Below are 18330 nucleotides of genomic sequence, written 5' to 3'. Positions count from 1 at the left end.
TTGAGACAGTTTCTCTGTGTAGCCCCCCTGGCTGTTCTGGACTCACTTTGTAGACCAGGCTGGCCTCGAACTCACAGCGATCTGCCTGCCTCTGCCTGCCTCTGCCTCCCGAGTGCTGGGATTAAAGGCGCACGCCACCACACCCAGCCCAAAAGTGGTTCTTAATGAGGCCCTACACACACACACACACACACACACACACACACACACACACACACACACACATGCACACACACGCACACGTAAACCCTCTGCCACACAAGGCATCTATCACCAAGTTCTAACAGTTTTGCCCTCAATCTATCCTGTCCCTGTCCTCACTGTATGTTGTGTCCCTGTGTCTCCACGGTGCCATGGGTTCTGACCAATCACTTTTAATTCCCCTACACAGCCCCTTTCTCCAGTAGAAGGTTGTAAACCATATTTCACCCACTGTCCCCTTAGCAACAAACAGAATGCCCTGCTAAGCGGATATATTGTATTCTTTTAGTTGGGGCTTAAACTCCTGCAGTTTCCCTCAGCACCTAGAATAAAATCCCCAACCCAGCTTCCCCTTGGGCCCTTCTTCTGCATTCTCACTTCCGGCCACACTGTTACCTAGCTTTTGGCTATACACTCCCAGCTCTTTTATTTTATTTGTTTTTCCCTGAGGGTTTAGAGGCAGGTGGTTCCTTAGGCTCCCCGAGACTCTCTAGTCCTTATCAAGCCAAAGTCTCGTAATCTTCATGACATGGTCCACCTTTGTGTCTCCTCAGGAACTGTGGCTTTCGAGCTGGGCCCACGAGAGTTGAAGATTCTGAGCTTCAGGTGCAAGGCCATATCATAGGCAGATGTCTCGTGGGGTGTTAGAGGCTTGTTTTCTGGCTCCAAGCCCAGGAGATCAGAGGTTGGTTGAGAGGTGAGATAAGGAAGTGAGTCTGGGGCACATAAAAAAAAAGGGGGATCCTGTGGCTTGGGACTTTAACCTAAGCAGCTGCTGGCACAATTTTTTCAAAAGCTATTAGAATGGGATTCTTTTAAAATTAAATTTCCATGTGTAGATCATTTATTTTATTTGGTCCAATATAAACTAATCAGTATGGCTCTGCCAGCTATTGTGCGAACTACTTTTAGCTCATACAAAAACCCAATTGTGGCTCATAACTCAAGATTCTAACAACAATAACAACAACAGCAACAACAACCCTTGATCTACTCTGTGTATTTCCAAGGATCAGCAACCCTGGCCTGAAATGGGCTAAGGAAGCTGAGTCATTAAAATGCCTCCATTTAGAGATGAGATGGCTGAGACTGAGACGTGATTTCTAGTCACACACACACCTGGTACAGGAATCCGACCAGACCTTCTGGATTCTGGACCACTGATCTCCCCACAGCTCTGCGGCTCTACTGTGTGTCTTTGGCATCAAGGAAAACTGTAAGTCAGCAGCTTTTTCAGAGGCGAGGAACTGGTTCTATGATCTTTTTAAAAGGACAGTCTTTACAATGTGTTGCTCGGCAGCAACTGAAAGTGGCTGAAGGAAGCCAGGCCTTAAGTCGCTGGCGCTCATCTGCTAATGAAAGGGAAGGGGCGGCACTAAGCCGGCCAGCCCGTTTATAGTTGGCTTTGTAGAGCGTTTTTTACACTGTGTGTTTAAGTGTGGGTGTGTCTGACATTCTGCACATTCGTTCCTAAGCAAACGAGGTCACACTCAAGAGCTCTCTCCAGCGGGTGTAGCTCAAAGGCTGGCCCCTGCTCCTGAGTGGAAGAAGACCTGGCTGAGTTGTTGGCCTCTCCTGGCAGAGAGCTGACATTTCCTCTTGTGTTTCTCCGTGCCTTCTTACAGCTGCAACTGAGAGTGTTCAGGGTTGCCGGGGTATCCCGGGTGTCTCTGGGAAAAATGCAAAATTACTTACACAAACTCAAACACAAAAAGCCAGCCTACTGGACCTCAGTTCTTTTGGGTCCCTGGACCTCAAGGGAGAGAGATGTAGCCAAGTCTTCCTGGATTAAGCACTTCTAGTGAGGCAATTTTACTTCCTCATGATGCCAGACTTTATTTCTGTCACATGATTAACTGTGATAGGCTGGAATCCAGAGAGGCCTGAGTCTGCTGAGCCCATGCGCTCAGTCCTGAAGCCTCTGACCTTCAGTTGACTTTTTTTTCCCTTTTTCTCTATCTTTTCAAAAAATAGGGGTTGTCAATACTCTTTCAATAGTTGAGAACTGCTGTTTTATTAACTTTGACTAACACTGCTTCATTTTAGACAAATTCCTTTCCCTTTGGCTACTGTTTCTTATTTGGAAATATTTAAGATTTTGATTCCAACGTTTCTCAGCGTTGTTAGTTTCCTGGGTCTTCACTTGCGGAGATATAGCCTCTCCCACACACCCCTCCCAGTCTGCCTTTTTTAGCTGAACACACACACACACACTCCTCCCTTGTTCCCTTACTTTGTGTACCTGGTTGAAAGTTGCAGACGGACTGAAACTTTTAAGTTTTGTCCTTAGTCTGAGCCTGGGAGCTGGCCGACCTGTCCCAGGAGAGATGGACCCCCCTCCCCCCGCAACTGGATCCTTAGTGGCGCCAGGGGTGTGGATTTCTTGGTGGGAAGAGGGAAAGAGAGCTCAGACATCTGACGCCACTCTCGGACCCTGCAGCTTCAACTTCTTGCAGGAGGCTGGCACCCGCTTCGTCAGCTCTCAGAAGTGGCCTACAGCTTGGTACTAGCGGGGTGGACTGAGTGGCCCTGCTCTCCCTGTCCCTGCCCGGCCAGACCGTTTGGAGGCCCCCGGCAGCCCTTGGGTAAGCAGAGCCACGCCCTACAGCACCACCCGGCAGGCGGGGGCGGGGCTCAGGGCTGTCCCAAGAGCAGGACTGCTGGGGTAATGAGATGCGGATAAGTCTTCCGCTGAGTTGTGCGCTGGCGCCGCGGTCCAAACTCCTCCGGACTCCCCGGTTTCTGCCGCCAGGCATCTCCTGCTTTCCCCGCGCGCCACCCCTTCCTCCGCCCTAGCCTTGGGATACCCTTCCGACAGGAAGCAGCTCTTCCAGCCCCAGAACCACCGGGTAAGTAGTCCAGCGGTGCCAACGGTGCTCTCTCCGGCTGGGGGTGAGAGTGAGGATGAGGTGGGGCGGCGCTTCCGGGGAAATAGGGTTGTGCAGGCTAGGGAGCTACGCCTGGCTGGTTTGGCGGGTCCCCCTGCCGGCCCTGCCCAGATCAGCCCCTTTGTGCAGATTTTGCTGTCTGGAGTGTTGAGAGCTCCTTCTCGGCCCGGTGGCCCAAGGTCCAGCTCTCCATCCCATGGAGACTCTCCACCCCATGGAGACTCTCTACCCATGGCACATCCTTTGTGCTGGTATTTCCAAGCTGGGTACCTCTTTGATTTCCTTTACCAGAGGACTCTCCAACCCCCAGACTTCCAAGAGAAACGTATGCGGTTTCTGAAGACTTACCCTTTCTTGTCCTAGAGACCCGTGGGTGGCAACCTTTGCCTCCTGCCGCGAGGGCAAAGGAGAGGCTGCTGGGGGGGGGGCGAGAGATAGGACCTAACACCCACTGTGACTCCCACCCTGCCTCGCCCCCTCCCCCACCGAGAGCAACCCATCTCCCTCCCCTCATACTCTTCGTCTGTTCGTCTGTTCCGGTCGCAGCGTGTGAAAAAGCCCTCCCAGAGCCCTCAAGCCTCGTGTGGGCTGGAGGGAAGGAGAGGGGTACAAAGAGAGGCCTTGTCTCTAGAGATTCCTGGGAGAGCACATAGGAGCGTCCGTGGGAGTCAAGCTAGGGGGTCTAATATTAGAGTGAGGGTCCTCGGTAGGGGCGAGCCTAGCGGCTGCTGCCTCCATTCCTTCCCACAACACGTTAGAGTAGTGACAAGATCACAGGGAAGTGTTTTGACCACAGTGAGTCAGAAGCCTCTCGCATAGTCAAGACAGTCGCAGCATTCTCAGGCTATTTGTGAGGGTAATTTGGCTGGGGGAAGTGGAACCTACGCAGGCAGACTGTTGCCCCTTGTCAGGAGGCAAGCACGTGGAAAAGCGCTTTGCATTTAGTGAGAGGCCCATCCCACCAGCAGTGTGTGGCACCCCACAAGTCAGCCAAAGGACGCTAGCACACTAGATTGCCACTTCAGATGAAATGGGCGTGTGCCTTGCCTTGCGGTGTTAGTGCCTGCTGTCCACAAGAAGGGAAACCTCCACCCCCACTTCCCACCCCAGGCAGCCAGCTGAGAATCCTCCCCCACCCCCCCAGGTCCTACTTTCAGGACCCAGGGAACTGAACGCCTACTACAATCCCTGTCCCCTGGGCCTTAGAGAGCCCATATGATGGCTGCCGGACCGCTGGACGGGAGGCTCCCTTAGCGTCCTTGTACCCTATGTACCCAGAACAACTGCCTTTTTACCCCCAAATTTGGCGAATTTCACTTGATAGGAGATAGCTGCTGTTGGGGGTGGGGGTGGGGGGCGATGGGGGAGCAGATCTAGGCATGGGAATGGGCTGAGAGCATAGCCAATCAGAGGCGGACCCGGCGCTCCCTTGTGACCCCAGCCAGCCCCGCTGGTTCCTCCCTCTTTCTTTTCCCTTCCTCCAGCTTCCTTCCCTTCTTTCCACAGGCACTGGGCTTTGCCTGGCTGGCTGCTCCTCTTGTCCGCAGGGGTCCTCTATGGCTTCACCAGCCTCCACCAACCCAGCACATACCCACTTCGAGAGCTTTGTGCAGGCACAGCTTTGCCAAGATGTGCTGAGCAGCTTTCAGGGGCTCTGTGAAGCCTTGGGAGTGGAGTCTGGTGGGGGACTGCCCCTTTACCACAAGATCAAGGCTCAGCTCAACTACTGGAGTGCCAAGTCACTGTGGGCCAAGTTGGACAAGAGAGCAGGCCAGCCTGTGTACCAGCAAGGCAAGGCCTGTACCAACACCAAGGTAGATACTAAGAGTCTGGGAAGGCTGTGAGCAGTCTGGGGAGTCAGGAGACAGGATGCTACACCTGCCTTCCCTTCCGTGTTTTGCAGTGCCTAGTAGTAGGTGCTGGGCCTTGTGGACTTCGGGCTGCTGTGGAGCTGGCACTGTTGGGTGCCCGAGTGGTCCTTGTGGAAAAGCGTACCAAGTTCTCTCGGCACAATGTGCTCCACCTCTGGCCCTTCACTATCCATGACCTTCGGGCACTTGGGGCCAAGAAGTTCTATGGGCGCTTCTGCACTGGTACCCTGGACCATATCAGTAAGAGCTTCACAGTGGCCCTTGGGTGGATGGATGGGTCTGAATCTAGAGGTGGGCCAATGGGAGACTGCAGGGCCAGAGAAGAGGCAGAGGAAGCACTAGCCACTTTAACCAGGTGACCTGGGCCTGGCATCTGTAAAATGGACAGTGACTGCTGCAGATGTTATCGGGTGTGTGTGGGGGAGGGGTGGGGATGAAGGGGTGGGGGGGTGAGGGTGAGGGGTGGGTGGGGTGGGGGTGCGGTGGGTTGTGTGGCAGCGGCAGCCTCTTGCCCCTCCTCCAGATCTTAACAAGCACTCACCAGAAGGGGGGAAGGCAGGAAGGAGTCCGTCTGATCCCACCCTTATCTCGCTTCTAGGCATCCGACAGCTTCAGCTGCTTCTGCTGAAGGTAGCGTTACTGTTGGGGGTGGAAATTCACTGGGGCATCACGTTCACTGGCCTCCAGCCTCCTCCCAGGAAAGGTGAGTACTTCTGTGCTCCTGGGAACCACTACCCACCAAAGAGAGATCTGTATATATGCTCATCTGGCAGGTCTGGGCGGGAGTCAACTAACGCTTTTCTGAATGGGGTGAGGGGGTGAGGGTGGGGGAACCCGAGACTCAGATAGAGTGCAAATGGGAATAGTGAGATGGAAAGCTCATGGCCTTCCTCAACCTGCCTGCCTTGGCTGCTGAGAAGGTGTGAGCTGACAAACAGCCCCTCACTGCTTTCCAGACAGTGCATCTGTTTCGTTTCTCTAGCCTGACCTGGGAATGTAGGGCCCCTCTGACCTCTACACCTTTGTGACTCTCATGTTCTCTACCCCAGGGAGTGGCTGGCGTGCCCAGCTCCAGCCCAGTCCACCAGTTCAACTGGCCAACTATGAATTTGATGTCCTCATCTCAGCTGCAGGGGGTAAATTTGTCCCTGAAGGTGAGTGATCCTTTCCCTCATAGATAGACAGACAGACAGACAGACAGACAGACAGAACCCAGCATCCTAGGCTCCCCTAAGCCTTCCTAGAAGTGTTATCCCTACTTCCCCCTACCACTAGGCTTTACCATCCGAGAAATGCGTGGCAAACTGGCCATCGGCATCACAGCAAATTTTGTGAACGGGCGCACGGTGGAGGAGACACAGGTGCCAGAGATCAGTGGTGTAGCCCGGATCTACAACCAAAAATTCTTCCAGAACCTGCTGAAAGCCACAGGTCAGGGCCCAACCTCACAGGCCTTCCCTCCTCTTGCCTTACTATGGGATGTTTCCCACTTGCCTCTCATACCTGCCCTTGGTCCAAGGAACCCTACTCTTGTCCATCCTTGTGGTCTCACTAGCAAAAGAGAAAGATCCTGGAACTCTCTCGCACATGCATGGCTATTCTGCTTTGTGCTCCCTCATGCTGGAGTATAAGACTGATAGACGATGGGAACAGAAGAGCCATTCAAGAGCATGCCCTGCTTACTTTGGCTTTTATACTGCCGTCATGTGACCAAGTGATACAGGCCTCCCAGCTGTCACTCCACCTGGGTTTACCTCTTTGCTCCAAACTGCTAACTTCCGGGCCAGGACGGATGGCCCTTATCTGTGTGTGGAACACACTCATTGTTGCCTAAGCTGTGGCTTCGGCTCGCAGAGGTCAGCCATGGCGTGGGTGTTCCGAGAGGTAATAGACTTGGAATCACTTGCCTCCTGTCCTCCGCTTTGTGTCCCCGCTCCCCCCCTGCCCCCCCCCAGGTATTGATCTGGAGAACATCGTGTACTATAAGGATGATACCCACTACTTTGTGATGACAGCCAAGAAACAGTGTCTGCTGCAACTGGGGGTGCTACGCCAGGTAGGACCTGACCCAGCGGGCAGGAGGCTGGGCGGGACACAGTCTAGCCCTGGCTCTGGTCGGACCCCGTCCTATCCTGTGTCTGTCCACGTTGGCAAGCTCTTGTGCCCTGCATGTGTGTGGCAGTAGGAATCCTAGTGGGGCTAAACTGATAGTTACAGCACTGCTCGTGTGAATTCCATGACAGGGAGAGGTTTTTGTCTCTTCCTCTTGCTGGCTGTCAGTTCCCAGGGCTTAGAATGGTACCTAATGAGTGGTTAAGCACACACTATGGACCCAGTGAATGGATGCAAGAGCTGGATGCCTTCCTTCTGTGTTCTGTGTACTATGCGGAGAGTTTGCACAAGTACCGTGTAAGCTGTATGTCAGGACAAAGCCCATGACAGCAATGATGCTGGGCTTCTCAGCAGAGCAGGGACAAGGTTGAGATGGGGGTGCTACTGGGATTCTATGCCCAGCCCAGCTTGCTTGCTTTCTTTCTTTCTTTCTTTCTTTTTTTCCTGAGACAGGGTTTCTCAATGTTAGCCTTGGCTGTCCTGGAATTCGCTCTGTAGACCAGGCTGGCCTTGAACTCAGGGAGATCCACCTGCCTCTGCTTCCCAAGTGCTGGGATTAAAGGTGTGCACCATCACCACCCAGCTGAATTTTTTTTTTTCTTTCCCAAGACATGTTTCTCTGTGTAGCCTTGGTTGTCCTGGACTGGCTTTGTAGACCAGGCTGGCCCTGAACTCACAGAGATCCACCTGCCTCTGCCTCCCAAGTTGTGGGATTAAAGGCATGTGCCACCACCGCCTGCTGCCCAGCCCAGCGTTCAGTTGTTATGTAGTCTAGGCAGCCTCTCCCCTCCTAGGCCTCAGCATGTCATGTGCACTTTCGATACTGTAGGTCAGTCTTCTATAAAATGGTGTGGAGCTGGGCATGTGACTGTTCTCAGCTTCTGCTCTCTCGGCCATGTAGGACTTGCCGGAGACTGATCAGCTGCTGGGCAGTGCCAATGTGGTACCCGAGGCTCTGCAGCGCTTTGCCAGGGCGGCTGCTGACTTTGCCACACACGGCAAGCTTGGAAAACTCGAGTTTGCTCACGATGCTCGTGGGCGGCCCGACGTGGCGGCCTTTGATTTCACGAGCATGATGCGGGCGGAGAGTTCTGCTCGTGTGCAAGAAAAACACGGTGCCCGACTTCTGCTGGGACTGGTGGGGGACTGCCTGGTAGAGGTGAGCATTTCAGGAGGAAGCTCTCTGGTTGGGGGTGGGGCATAAAGTTCTGCTTGTGGGAGGAGCTGGCACGCACACACACACACACACACCCCTGCTTGATAGAGGTGAAAGCTGTACGGGGTGGAAAAGGGTATTCCCCCACTGGAGATACCTGGACTTGGGTCATACCCATGGGATTGTCATTGAGTGGTTTCTGGCTCCTCTTGCCCCACAGCCCTTCTGGCCTCTGGGCACTGGAGTGGCCCGGGGCTTCTTGGCAGCCTTCGATGCAGCCTGGATGGTGAAGCGGTGGGCAGAAGGTGCTGGGCCCCTAGACGTGTTGGCTGAACGGTGAGGCCTGGGTTCAGAGTCTAGTTAGCATGACTTGGGACAAGGGTCAGGAAGAGCGGGCAGGAGATACTAATGGAATGGATGGAGGCCTTGGGACTACAAGAAAGACCTGGGAGTCCTTGAAGGGTGGGCGGTGACCCCTTCCCCTCGTGTTTGTGCCACTACCTTCCACCACCACCCATAGTGAAAGCTTGTACCAGCTTCTGTCACAAACATCCCCAGAGAACATGCATCGAAATGTTGCCCAGTATGAGTTGGACCCCGCCACCCGATACCCCAACCTGAACCTCCGAGCTGTAACCCCCAATCAGGTCAGACTCTCTACCCTGCCCTCCCACCCGCCCATCTTCCCAGATCAACTCTTTTCCCATGCCAGGTCTTCCCTCCTCACTTGTTGACCCAGTGGGGGTCAGTCCCACCACAGGCAGGCTCCTCCCCAAGGGCTGATGGGGTGGGACAGCGGCCAGCTGCCTTAAAACTGAGAGGAAGCTGCCTTAGGTACAAGACCTATATGACGTGGTGGACAAGGAGCATGCCCAGAAGAGTGATAAGACAGATTCAGGAAAGACAACCACAGGTGAGCAGGCCTTTCACCAGCCAGCGAGGCAACGTTGGGGGCAGAGTGCTGGAAAGATTGTTTTGTGGATACTTTGGGGTTCGGTCGGGGGCGGGGAGGGGCTACAGAGCTCGGGCAGCAGCTGTGTGGCAGTCTGGAAGCAACTTCAGTGGTATCCACCTCCGTGGCACTGGCGGTGCTGAGCAGTGACAGCTGTGCTATGCTGTTCCAGCTGTTCCGCCAACTCTTTCCTGCAGCTGTCCGTGGGTATCAACCCAAACCACCTGCTCTTTGAGCCTCAGAGCTTCCCTACCCGTTTACACCTTGGCTTTTATGTAGCCATAGTGGGCGCCATTTATTTGTTGCCAAACAAATGTATGCTGAGAAGGGGAATGAACTAGAACTGGGAAGGATGAGGCACTCACTGCTGGCCTTGAGCATACATCTGGCAGCCTGGCTCTTACACACCCAGCCACGGGTGTGGGCCTTGGATACAGCATGGCTCTGCTCTCCTAGGGTCAGCGGGCACTGAGGAACTTTTACACTGGTGCCAGGAGCAGACAGCAGGGTTTCCTGGAGTTCATGTCACCAACTTTTCTTCCTCGTGGGCTGATGGGCTAGCCCTGTGTGCCCTGGTGCACCGCCTACAGCCTGGCCTGCTGTGAGTCCTACCTCTGACCCGTGCCCAACCCTTCCCTCTGCTGCATGGTAAGACACTGCAAGAGCTGGCCGCCCAGTGAGTCCCAGCTCCACCTCTCACTTCACCTCCCTAGAGGTGGCAGTCTAGTCTGGCTCTGCTCAGCAGCCCGGTAGGGCTTTACAGAATCAAGTGCCTCCAGATGGAGAAGTCAGAAGCTGCACAAGACAGGATGGAGGGCCGCGGTAGAGCACACTTGCTTAGCATGAGTGAAATCCCTGTTCCATCCAACATGGGCACGTGCCCACGTACGTGCACGCACAAGCACACGCAGACACACTACGGCTGGGTATAGTGGCACACAACTCCAATCAAAGCAGGTTGGAAACAAAACCAGGAGCATCACTGTAAATTTGAGGCCAGCCTTAGCTACATGGTACCAGTCCAGACCTCCCAGAATCCCCATTCGTCTTCCCAAATCCTCTCCCCTCCCCAGCCAGGCCATCCCTGGGGCGGGGGGTGGGGGGTGGGGTGGGGCTCAGTCCTACCCCTGGAGGGCCTGTTCCTGTAGGCTAAAAGGGCTGAGTGGCTAGCTTCCTTAAGACAGAGGGGCCGCCTTAGGTATGTATGTATGACATATGGCCAAGGAGCAGTGACTGATGCAGGTAGAAGTGACACGGTGGTAGATAACCACCAACAAACCAACCTTCATGCCTCCCTGCCCCACCACCACCACATACACACACTGCTGTTTCTTGTCTTCTTCAATGGAGCAAGGTTTGTGTCTCTCATTGGCATCTCATCTGATGCTCCACAGGGAACCCTCAGAGCTGCAGGGCATGGAGGCTCTAGAAGCCACTTCCTGGGCACTGAAGGTGGCAGAACACCAGCTGGGCATCACACCGGTGTTGTCTGCACAGGCAGTAGTTGCGGGCAGTGACCCACTGGGCCTCATTGCCTACCTCAGCCACTTCCACAGTGCCTTCAAGAACACGCCCCACAGCTCAAGTGAGTTGGCATTTGTGGGGGGCGGGGCTGGCAGGAGGGAAGGAGGTGCTATCTCAGGACCCACCCCAGGTGGAGGGTGGCTACAAAGATTACAACACTGACAGCTGGAAACTGCCTGCAGGCCTTGTCAGCCAGCCTTCTGGGACCCCCAGTGCTATACTTTTCCTTGGCAAACTCCAGAGGACGCTACAACGGAGCCGGGCCAAGGTGAGGAGTCTAGGCAGGGTTGAGGCTGGACATTCTAAACGAGGAGAGGGGAGAGCTGGGCTCAGGTCATGTTCACAACAATAGGACTTGTTGCATGGCCATGGGGAGGACGCTGGCGACAGGAAGCCTTCCGTGCAGGTAAATGCAGACACAGCGGAGGCTAGGCCAGTTCTGGTTCTCCGTCCTGTCCTATTTCCTGTATCTTGCCCTCCATTACCTGTTCTGCAGTCCCTGGTCCTGTCTAGCCTTTCTCCCTTCCTTGGCCACCCTTCCTTTCTGTATACATCTGCTCCCCTGCTCATGCCACCTGAGAATTACCTCCTTAGGTAGAGGATGAGACCCCAAGTACTGAGGAGCCACCTCTCTCTGAGCCCAGTGTACCTCCATCACTGCCATCTGAACAACAGGAGGTAGGATCCAGGACCCTGTCTGCAAAAGCCTAAAAAGATAGAAAGGGGCTCCAGGGGAAATGGAAGACCTTGGCAGTTGTCTTTGGGCTCAGCTGATCCTGTAATCCTTGGGGTCTGTGCAGGGTGGGGCAGAGGATCTGTGCGAACTCTGTGGGAAACACCTCTATATCCTGGAACGCCTCAGTGTGGACGGCCGTTTCTTCCACCGGGACTGCTTCCGCTGCCATTCCTGCGAGGCCACATTGTGGCCAGGCGGCTATGGGCAGCATCTAGGAGACGGTAAGTGGGCCTGGGAGATGCTACAGGGACTTGGGGCTTGGTGGTTTCTTGGGGGACATGGAGCTTGTGGGTGGCGAGGGAGAGGAGGCTGGACAGTAAGTGGAAACAGGCCCTCCTCCAAAGCTTTATGTGTGTGGAGTCCTAAGAGATCCACTGTAAGCCAGTCTTGCAGCCTCCACCTTCCCTGAGTGTCTGGGCAGTGGGCGATGTCTAACCTCCTCTACCCTTCCCAGGTCATTTCTACTGTCTCCAGCACCTACCCCAGGAGGACCAAGAAGAAGCTGATAATGAAGGAAGTACAGAGATCCAGGTTAAAACAAAACAAACAAACCTCTGTTGTTGTATAATAGGATATGAGAAGAGGCAGGTCTCCCCAGATCACTGCACTTTGCTGGCAGGAAATGAATGTGCTGCCCCCTACTGACAGTTAACCACTAGATGGGGTCCATGACCTGACCATGTGGTGGCTTTTCCAGGAGCTTCCTACACCAGATGACAATAGCATGCAGCCAAGCCCCTTGCCTCCTGCACCCCCTGTGAAGACAGTCAGCCCCCTCCCAAGCCCCAGCCCGCCCGCCCGTCGGCTGATCCGCCTCTCCAGCTTCGAACGCCTGAAGCTGTCATCTCTGAACATCATCCCTGACTCAGGAAAGGAGCCTCCGCCCAAGCCCCCAAGGAGCTGTGGAGTGTTGGCTCAACAGGCTCTGGAGAGCAGCTTTGTGGGCTGGGGTGTGCCAGTCCAAGCGCCACAAGGAGGTGCTCTTCCTACGATGTGCTCGTCTGGGAGTTTGTGGGGAGGAGGGGTACTAGAACTTCTGCCAAGGGGCTTCTGGGAAACAGAAGCGGAAGTCGCTGGACTCCCAAGCCATACCTGTCTCTCTTCTGCTCAGTTCCTGTGGCCACAGGGAATGTGGAACAGAGTCCCTTTCCCGGTGAGGAGGAAGAGGAAGAGGAAGAAGAGGAAGAGGAAGAAGTAACCCTGGAACCACATTTAGAGCAGGTAAGTGGCAGGAGTTCAGCTGCCTACTGTTTGAGCAAGGCGGCATCTGACAGGCATTTCCTACCCCTCATCGTAGAAGCTCTGCTAGCCTGCACCCTCTTGGAATGCCTTTTCACCCAGTCTCACTAACTTGCCTCTAAGTCTTTATCTTCTTTACCAGAATTTACCTATTTCCATCCCAGTTTTTCACCCTTCTAGTTTCCCCCATTCCTAACCAGGGGGCCAGACTTTACTGCTGACTGGCCCAACCCTCCCACAGACTCTGCTGACCTTCACCAAGAACGCGGGCAGCATGACTAAGTACCCGACGTGGTATCGGACCCTCATGCGCCGTGCCAGAGAGGAGGAGATGAAGAGGTTTTGCAGGGCCCAGGTGAGCCCCAGGCGAGCCCCAGGCACCAGAGCTCTGACAGGGTCAGAAGTTGTCTGAGCTCAGAATGCCTCCAGCGCTCCAGTCTTGAGCAATCCAGGGAATCCTGTCCTACAACCCACAGGCCATCCAGCGAAGACTAAATGAGATTGAGGCAGCTGTGAGGGAGCTGGAGACTGAAGGCAAGGAGTTGGAGCTGGCCTTGAGGAGAGAGAACAGTGAGTACAGCCAGGGGAGTGACATGCTAGTGCAAACGGTTCTCGGCACCATGTTCAGCCCCCAGCAATCCCCGGGCCCAGTGGCTATGCCACATAGCTCACACCCATCACAGCCTATTTCCGCTGGATCCTTTTCCGCTTCCATTCCTTTCTCTTATCAGGCTCCCCAGAACAGCAAAAGAAACTCTGGCTAGAGCAGCTGCTACAGCTCATTCAGAAGAAAAACAGCCTAGTGACTGAGGAAGCTGAGCTCATGATCACGTAAGGCCAGGGGCGGTGGCGTGGTACGTGAGCCAGGTCCAAGCCCTGGCAGCACCCTGCCTAGCTGTGCTTCTGCCATCTCTGGTCTCCACAGGGTACAGGAGCTGGACCTGGAAGAGAAGCAGTGGCAGCTGGACCAGGAATTGCGGGGCTACATGAACTGTGAAGGTCTGTGGGCTATCTCATGGCGGTGGATACTGACCAAGCATCCCAGTCTTCCTGAGACAATTCAGTAAACAGGCAAAGGATGTGACTCCCAAGCCTCCATTCGCCCTCCAATCAGGCCACCACGGTGGCAAACCTGCTCGAAGTCTCAGCAACAAAGCCTGGTTGTAGAAACCACACAGGCTGAGTTACCTCCTCAGGCTCCCTGGCTAGGGCCCTGCTCTCTAAGCTTCGTTTTCTCCCTTCAGAAACCCTGAAGACGGAGGCTGATCGTCAAGCTGAGGACCAGGTCCTGAGGAAGTTGTTGGATGTGGTGAACCAGCGGGACGCCCTCATCCGTTTCCAGGAGGAACGGAGGCTCAGTGAGATGGCTTCAGAGAAAGGGGCCGGGACTTAGAGGATAGTTAGCTGGCTCCCTGCGCTGTAAGCAAGACGTCACCCAAGGGCTGCCACCTCAAGCTATCCGGACTGCCAAATCAGGGGCTTCGTTGTTTACAATAAAAGTCTTATGGCTGTGAACAGGGTCTATGCTGTGTGCAGCTGGGCGGTGGGCAAGGAGGACAGGGGATAAGCCAATGTCCTACGGTGCACACGGTGGCAAGCCTACTGACGCTCCCTTCCCATCACTGTCTGCAAGGAAAAGGGAACAGCCGCCAGAGTGTGTCAGTTCGGTTTTATTGTTTCTCAGCTTTGTCTCCCTCCTGCTGCCAGCAGTGGGGCTAGCTGAGGCTCTGAGCCTAGGCCCTGGCTCTCATTTTCCCTTCTCAGAGCATGCTGGAGTTCGGCCTGGGCCCGACATAAGCCTTTGGCCTCCTGCCTGTGGAAGAGGTAGACTGCGCCAGCCCCCAGCACCAGACCCACGTTGGGTGTCCAGAGCAGTACAGCCACTTCCCTGGCCTCTAATCCTGCAACCAGGACACACAGCAACACGAGGAGGGTCAACCCCCAAACGATCACATAGCCAGCGAATGCAGCCCACCAGCGAGCTTGAGCCACGCCTAGCCCCAGCTCTGTGCACGCCTCCCTGAGCACGCTGACCAACGCTGACCGTCCCGGTGGTCCTAGAGCAAGGGAGAACAGTAGAACAGGGGAGTGTCAACATGGAGGCCGGGGCTGCCTTCAAGTAGGGGTTTGGGGAAAGCTGACGCACCATCGGCAGGGCATGAGTCTTCCTGCGGGGGACTGTGCTTCACATACAAAGTCGCCATGAGGGCCTCGTGATCAGAGAAGGGGGTGCCATTGTGGGGGTCACAGCCTGTAGTGGTTGTCAGAGTCTTACAGTAGATGTGGAACCCAGAAACTGCCTAGGAAGAGCGAGAGTACAGAGAAGCTTATATTTTCCCAAGGAACCCCCTCCCCCCCCATCCCCAACAGGTCTCCCACTCTCCAGCTATTGGTGGCCCAAGACTACATCAGCCGAACCAAAGATCAGCATGAGCCAGTGACCGCAGAAGGAGACGGAGAAAAGCATGCTGGGGATAAGAGCCTGACCTTGTAAAGCACGTAGTCAATCCGGATGCCAAACGGAAACGGTCCCAGGTCCTGTTGGCTGACATAGCAGTTCTTGGGTACCATGGTACAGCCATCTTCAGAGCCCTAGGGAAGCGGGTAGCTGGGATGCTGAGAGGAAGGAAAGTTGAAAGGAGTGTGGGGTATAGGTAGGGAACCAATCAGGCAGCGTCTCTCACCTTAAAGTCCTGGGTCTCAACATAGGCATCACGGAGGCCCGTCCACTCTTTCAGCAGGCAGCAGCCCAGGTCTTTGGGGTGCATGTTGAGGTCCCCACACAACAGAACCACATCTGCATTCTTTGATGTGTGGCTGGGGTGGGGCAGAGTGGCAAGGAAGAAAGGTTTCCCTTACTATTTGCCCTCTCGATGAAAGCCACCACCCCTCAACCCGAGTCCCCACCCCACATCCCCTGTCAAGCCCAGGCTCACACACTGGATGAACTGGGCCAGTTCCCAAGCTTGGGCCACACGGTGTGCTAGGTAGATGTCCTTCTGTCGACTGTATTCAGCATGAAGCTAAAGTGGAAGGGATTTCAGATGAGATTAAGGGCCCCAAAGGTTGTTTAAATCAGACTGGCATCCATCACTTCTCACAGTTAAGGGGCCAATATGTTGTGCTTAATTTAGAAGGTAGGGCCTAATAAGTGTTTATTAGCCCTATAATTATTATTACGGCGGTATTTTCTAACCCACTAACAATCCATGAAACACAGGCACCTGTTATATTTGTTATATTTTAAAATAGCCTTAGTTAACCTGGGGCAGGGCAGATATTAATCCCCCAACTACATCTCATAGTGGGGCAGGTATCCCATACCCTGCCCCAATCCCATGCCATCTGCTTCTACTAATTTCTATCAAGCTACCTCCCATCCACGATCCCAAATACTTGCTAATGCTCTTCATCTGGGCTAAACCCTCCATCCACGCCGGCCATGTGCTTCTTCCTGACTAACCCATGGCGGCAGCCTCCTTCCTCCTCCTGTGTCTCTCCCAAGACAGTAGTAATAGAGAGATGGATTGCAGAGAGAGAACTCAGGTGAAGACGAAATGAGCCAGAAAATGAGAAGAAGCCAGAAGATTAGAGTAGATTGACCAATTAGTTTGAGACCAAGCAGAGCAATTCTGGGCCAAGAGAGAAGCCAGATGAAATAAGTCAGCTGGGAGAAGAGTTTGAGCAAAAATAGCTGAGTTGAACCAGCCAGCTCAGAACTCAGAAAGAACAAGTTAAGTGTGACCTTATTAAGCAGTAAGTCTCACAGGCTAAAACATTCTATGCCTGGGTTATACAAAGGCTAGAAGCTTCTAGGACTAGGCCTAGGTTAGCAGAAGGAGGCAGTAAGCCTCCCAGATAACAATTGAGCCAGGAGAATGAAATTACTTTTGCAGTCACTTGGCACGGAGTTTGGCACAGGATGAGTGAACCTTGCTCACTGCTACCTTCTGAGCCCATGCCTCACCCCCAGGCACCAAAGCTAGTGGAGTCTCTTCTCTACCTCGGCACTGGACTGCCTGGCCCAGCGCCTAAGCCTGGCTAACGTCACTCACGTGGGTCACGTAGGCATTCAGCACCAGCCCGCTCAGACGGAGCACCAGCAGTCCCACGGCCTTCCCACAGAACCAGTCTCCATGATAGAACTGCAGGCAAGAGAAGACAGGAATTCAGGGCACTGCCACCCTCCTGCGTGGGGGGGGGGGGGAGGGCAGCGCCCAGGAGCGCTGCACACAGGGGTAGTAGGGGCGAGCACCTCACCTTGTAGGGGTAGCCATTGAGAGTGTAAACGTGCTGGAGAATTTCCTGGATTGGATGTCTGGAGAACACACAGAGGCCACTGCCAAATATTCCGCTGAAAATCAAGTCTTGCTTAAGAACTAGAAAAGCAAGGTGGGAAGACCCAGGCCGCCTCCTCCGTTTTCTTGCCTCCCAGCTCTGAGCAGCCACTTTTCTCTCTAATGCTAAGATCGGGCCCAGAACAAAGCTTAAGATAGCAGCCCTTGCAAGAGGATGAGAGGACCCCCTGTTCTTCTCCCACCCAGAGGAAGAGAGAGGGTCGTGGGTGCCAGCAAGAATATCAGACAGCGATGAGCTTCCTGGTCTGAGGACACAGACTTATCACCTTCTGAAGTAGTGTGCATCCGGGTAAGCGGGCGCTAGTTTCTGCCTTAGGTACTGGAAGTCCTGCTCACTCCACACCTGAGGAGAAGGTAAGGATACTTGCTTGGACTTCATCCCAGGGCGCCCCCTGCTGCCCTCCACCCAACCTAGCCTGCCGTACAACCTCACCTCCTGCAGTAGAGCCAGGTCGAAGCTTTCCAAGTTCAGAAAGTCTCCCAAGCGCTTCATGCGGTCCACCCTATGCTTGCTCAGGTAGGGGATGTCCCTTAAAAAAAAAGGGGGGGGGAGGGAGAGACAGAGGACTGGGTTGAGGGCTCAGCAGTTCAATTCCCAGCACCAACAAGACAGCTCACAACTGTATCTAGCACCTTCACACAAACAGACATGTAGGCAAAAACACCAATGCACTATATATATATATATATATATTTTTTTTTTTTTTTTTTTTTTTTTTTAAAGAGAAAGAAGGGCCATGCCTGGGGAAGTGATTGCTGCTACCACCTCGGTTCTGGGTGATGTGAACTTTGGCGATTCAGGAAGGGCAGAGTCGTGGCTCAGCTGAAGAAGGCCTGCTTCTTTCCTAGGCATGTCCGGGTGGGGGACAGAAAGGTGGCCCCGAGGCCGCAGCCCACGCCGGGGCGCACTTACCAACAGTTGAGGTTGAAAACCCTCAGCCGCAGAGAAAAGTTGGGCTTCATGCCAGGGGTGCTTCGGGGCACCAGCGGCGAGGCTGATGGCGCGCACAGGTGGCCGGCTGTGTCCCGCGCTGCACGGTCCCAGGAACCCGAGCTTGCGGTTGGGGGGGCGGGGGGAGCGACTCCCGCGTCACTGGGATCGCAGGCCGTCCGCCAACCCGGAAAGGAGGTCGGCTGCAAATCCCGGGCAGGCTGCACGAAGCCGTCGGCAGTCCCGGGAGGAATCCCGGGTGGACCACTCCAGGATGTTTAGTCCCTCGGGGGGTTCTTGACACCGCGGCCTACCTGTTCCTCGGTTGGCCCTGGCCTGGCTTCGCCAGCAACAGGCTCAAA

The 18330-nt window shown here is 54.6% G+C and overlaps 2 protein-coding genes across 2 annotated transcripts; one reads left to right on the top strand and one right to left on the bottom strand.

The window, feature by feature from the left end:
- The first annotated feature begins 2842 nt into the window (after positions 1-2842).
- Positions 2843-14117, top strand: Mical1 (microtubule associated monooxygenase, calponin and LIM domain containing 1). The gene is made up of 24 exons (XM_051164309.1): positions 2843-3050; positions 4596-4903; positions 4993-5200; positions 5559-5663; positions 6010-6114; positions 6236-6391; positions 6916-7016; positions 7974-8231; positions 8449-8564; positions 8749-8875; positions 9063-9141; positions 9637-9781; positions 10575-10765; positions 10887-10972; positions 11299-11382; positions 11505-11661; positions 11895-11971; positions 12138-12417; positions 12552-12661; positions 12921-13034; positions 13156-13249; positions 13411-13510; positions 13605-13678; positions 13924-14117. The coding sequence occupies exons 2-24, from the start codon at positions 4646-4648 to the stop codon at positions 14070-14072; spliced, it is 3174 nt and encodes a 1057-aa protein (XP_051020266.1). The 5' UTR covers positions 2843-3050; positions 4596-4645; the 3' UTR covers positions 14073-14117.
- Positions 14118-14310: 193 nt separating this feature from the next.
- Smpd2 (sphingomyelin phosphodiesterase 2) lies at positions 14311-18101 on the bottom strand. Its single transcript, XM_051164456.1, has 10 exons — positions 17951-18101; positions 17471-17567; positions 17304-17380; positions 16940-17033; positions 16735-16824; positions 15620-15702; positions 15364-15496; positions 15167-15271; positions 14826-14979; positions 14311-14736 (listed from the first exon to the last, which is right to left on the bottom strand). The coding sequence occupies exons 1-10, from the start codon at positions 17998-18000 to the stop codon at positions 14360-14362; spliced, it is 1260 nt and encodes a 419-aa protein (XP_051020413.1). The 5' UTR covers positions 18001-18101; the 3' UTR covers positions 14311-14359.
- Positions 18102-18330: the final 229 nt, after the last annotated feature.

The sequence above is a fragment of the Acomys russatus genome, chromosome 21 (genome assembly GCF_903995435.1).
Source record: "Acomys russatus chromosome 21, mAcoRus1.1, whole genome shotgun sequence".
NCBI lineage: Eukaryota > Metazoa > Chordata > Mammalia > Rodentia > Muridae > Acomys > Acomys russatus.
The sequence above is the reverse complement of the archived record's forward strand: the minus strand, read 5'-3'. Positions and strand labels throughout refer to the sequence as shown.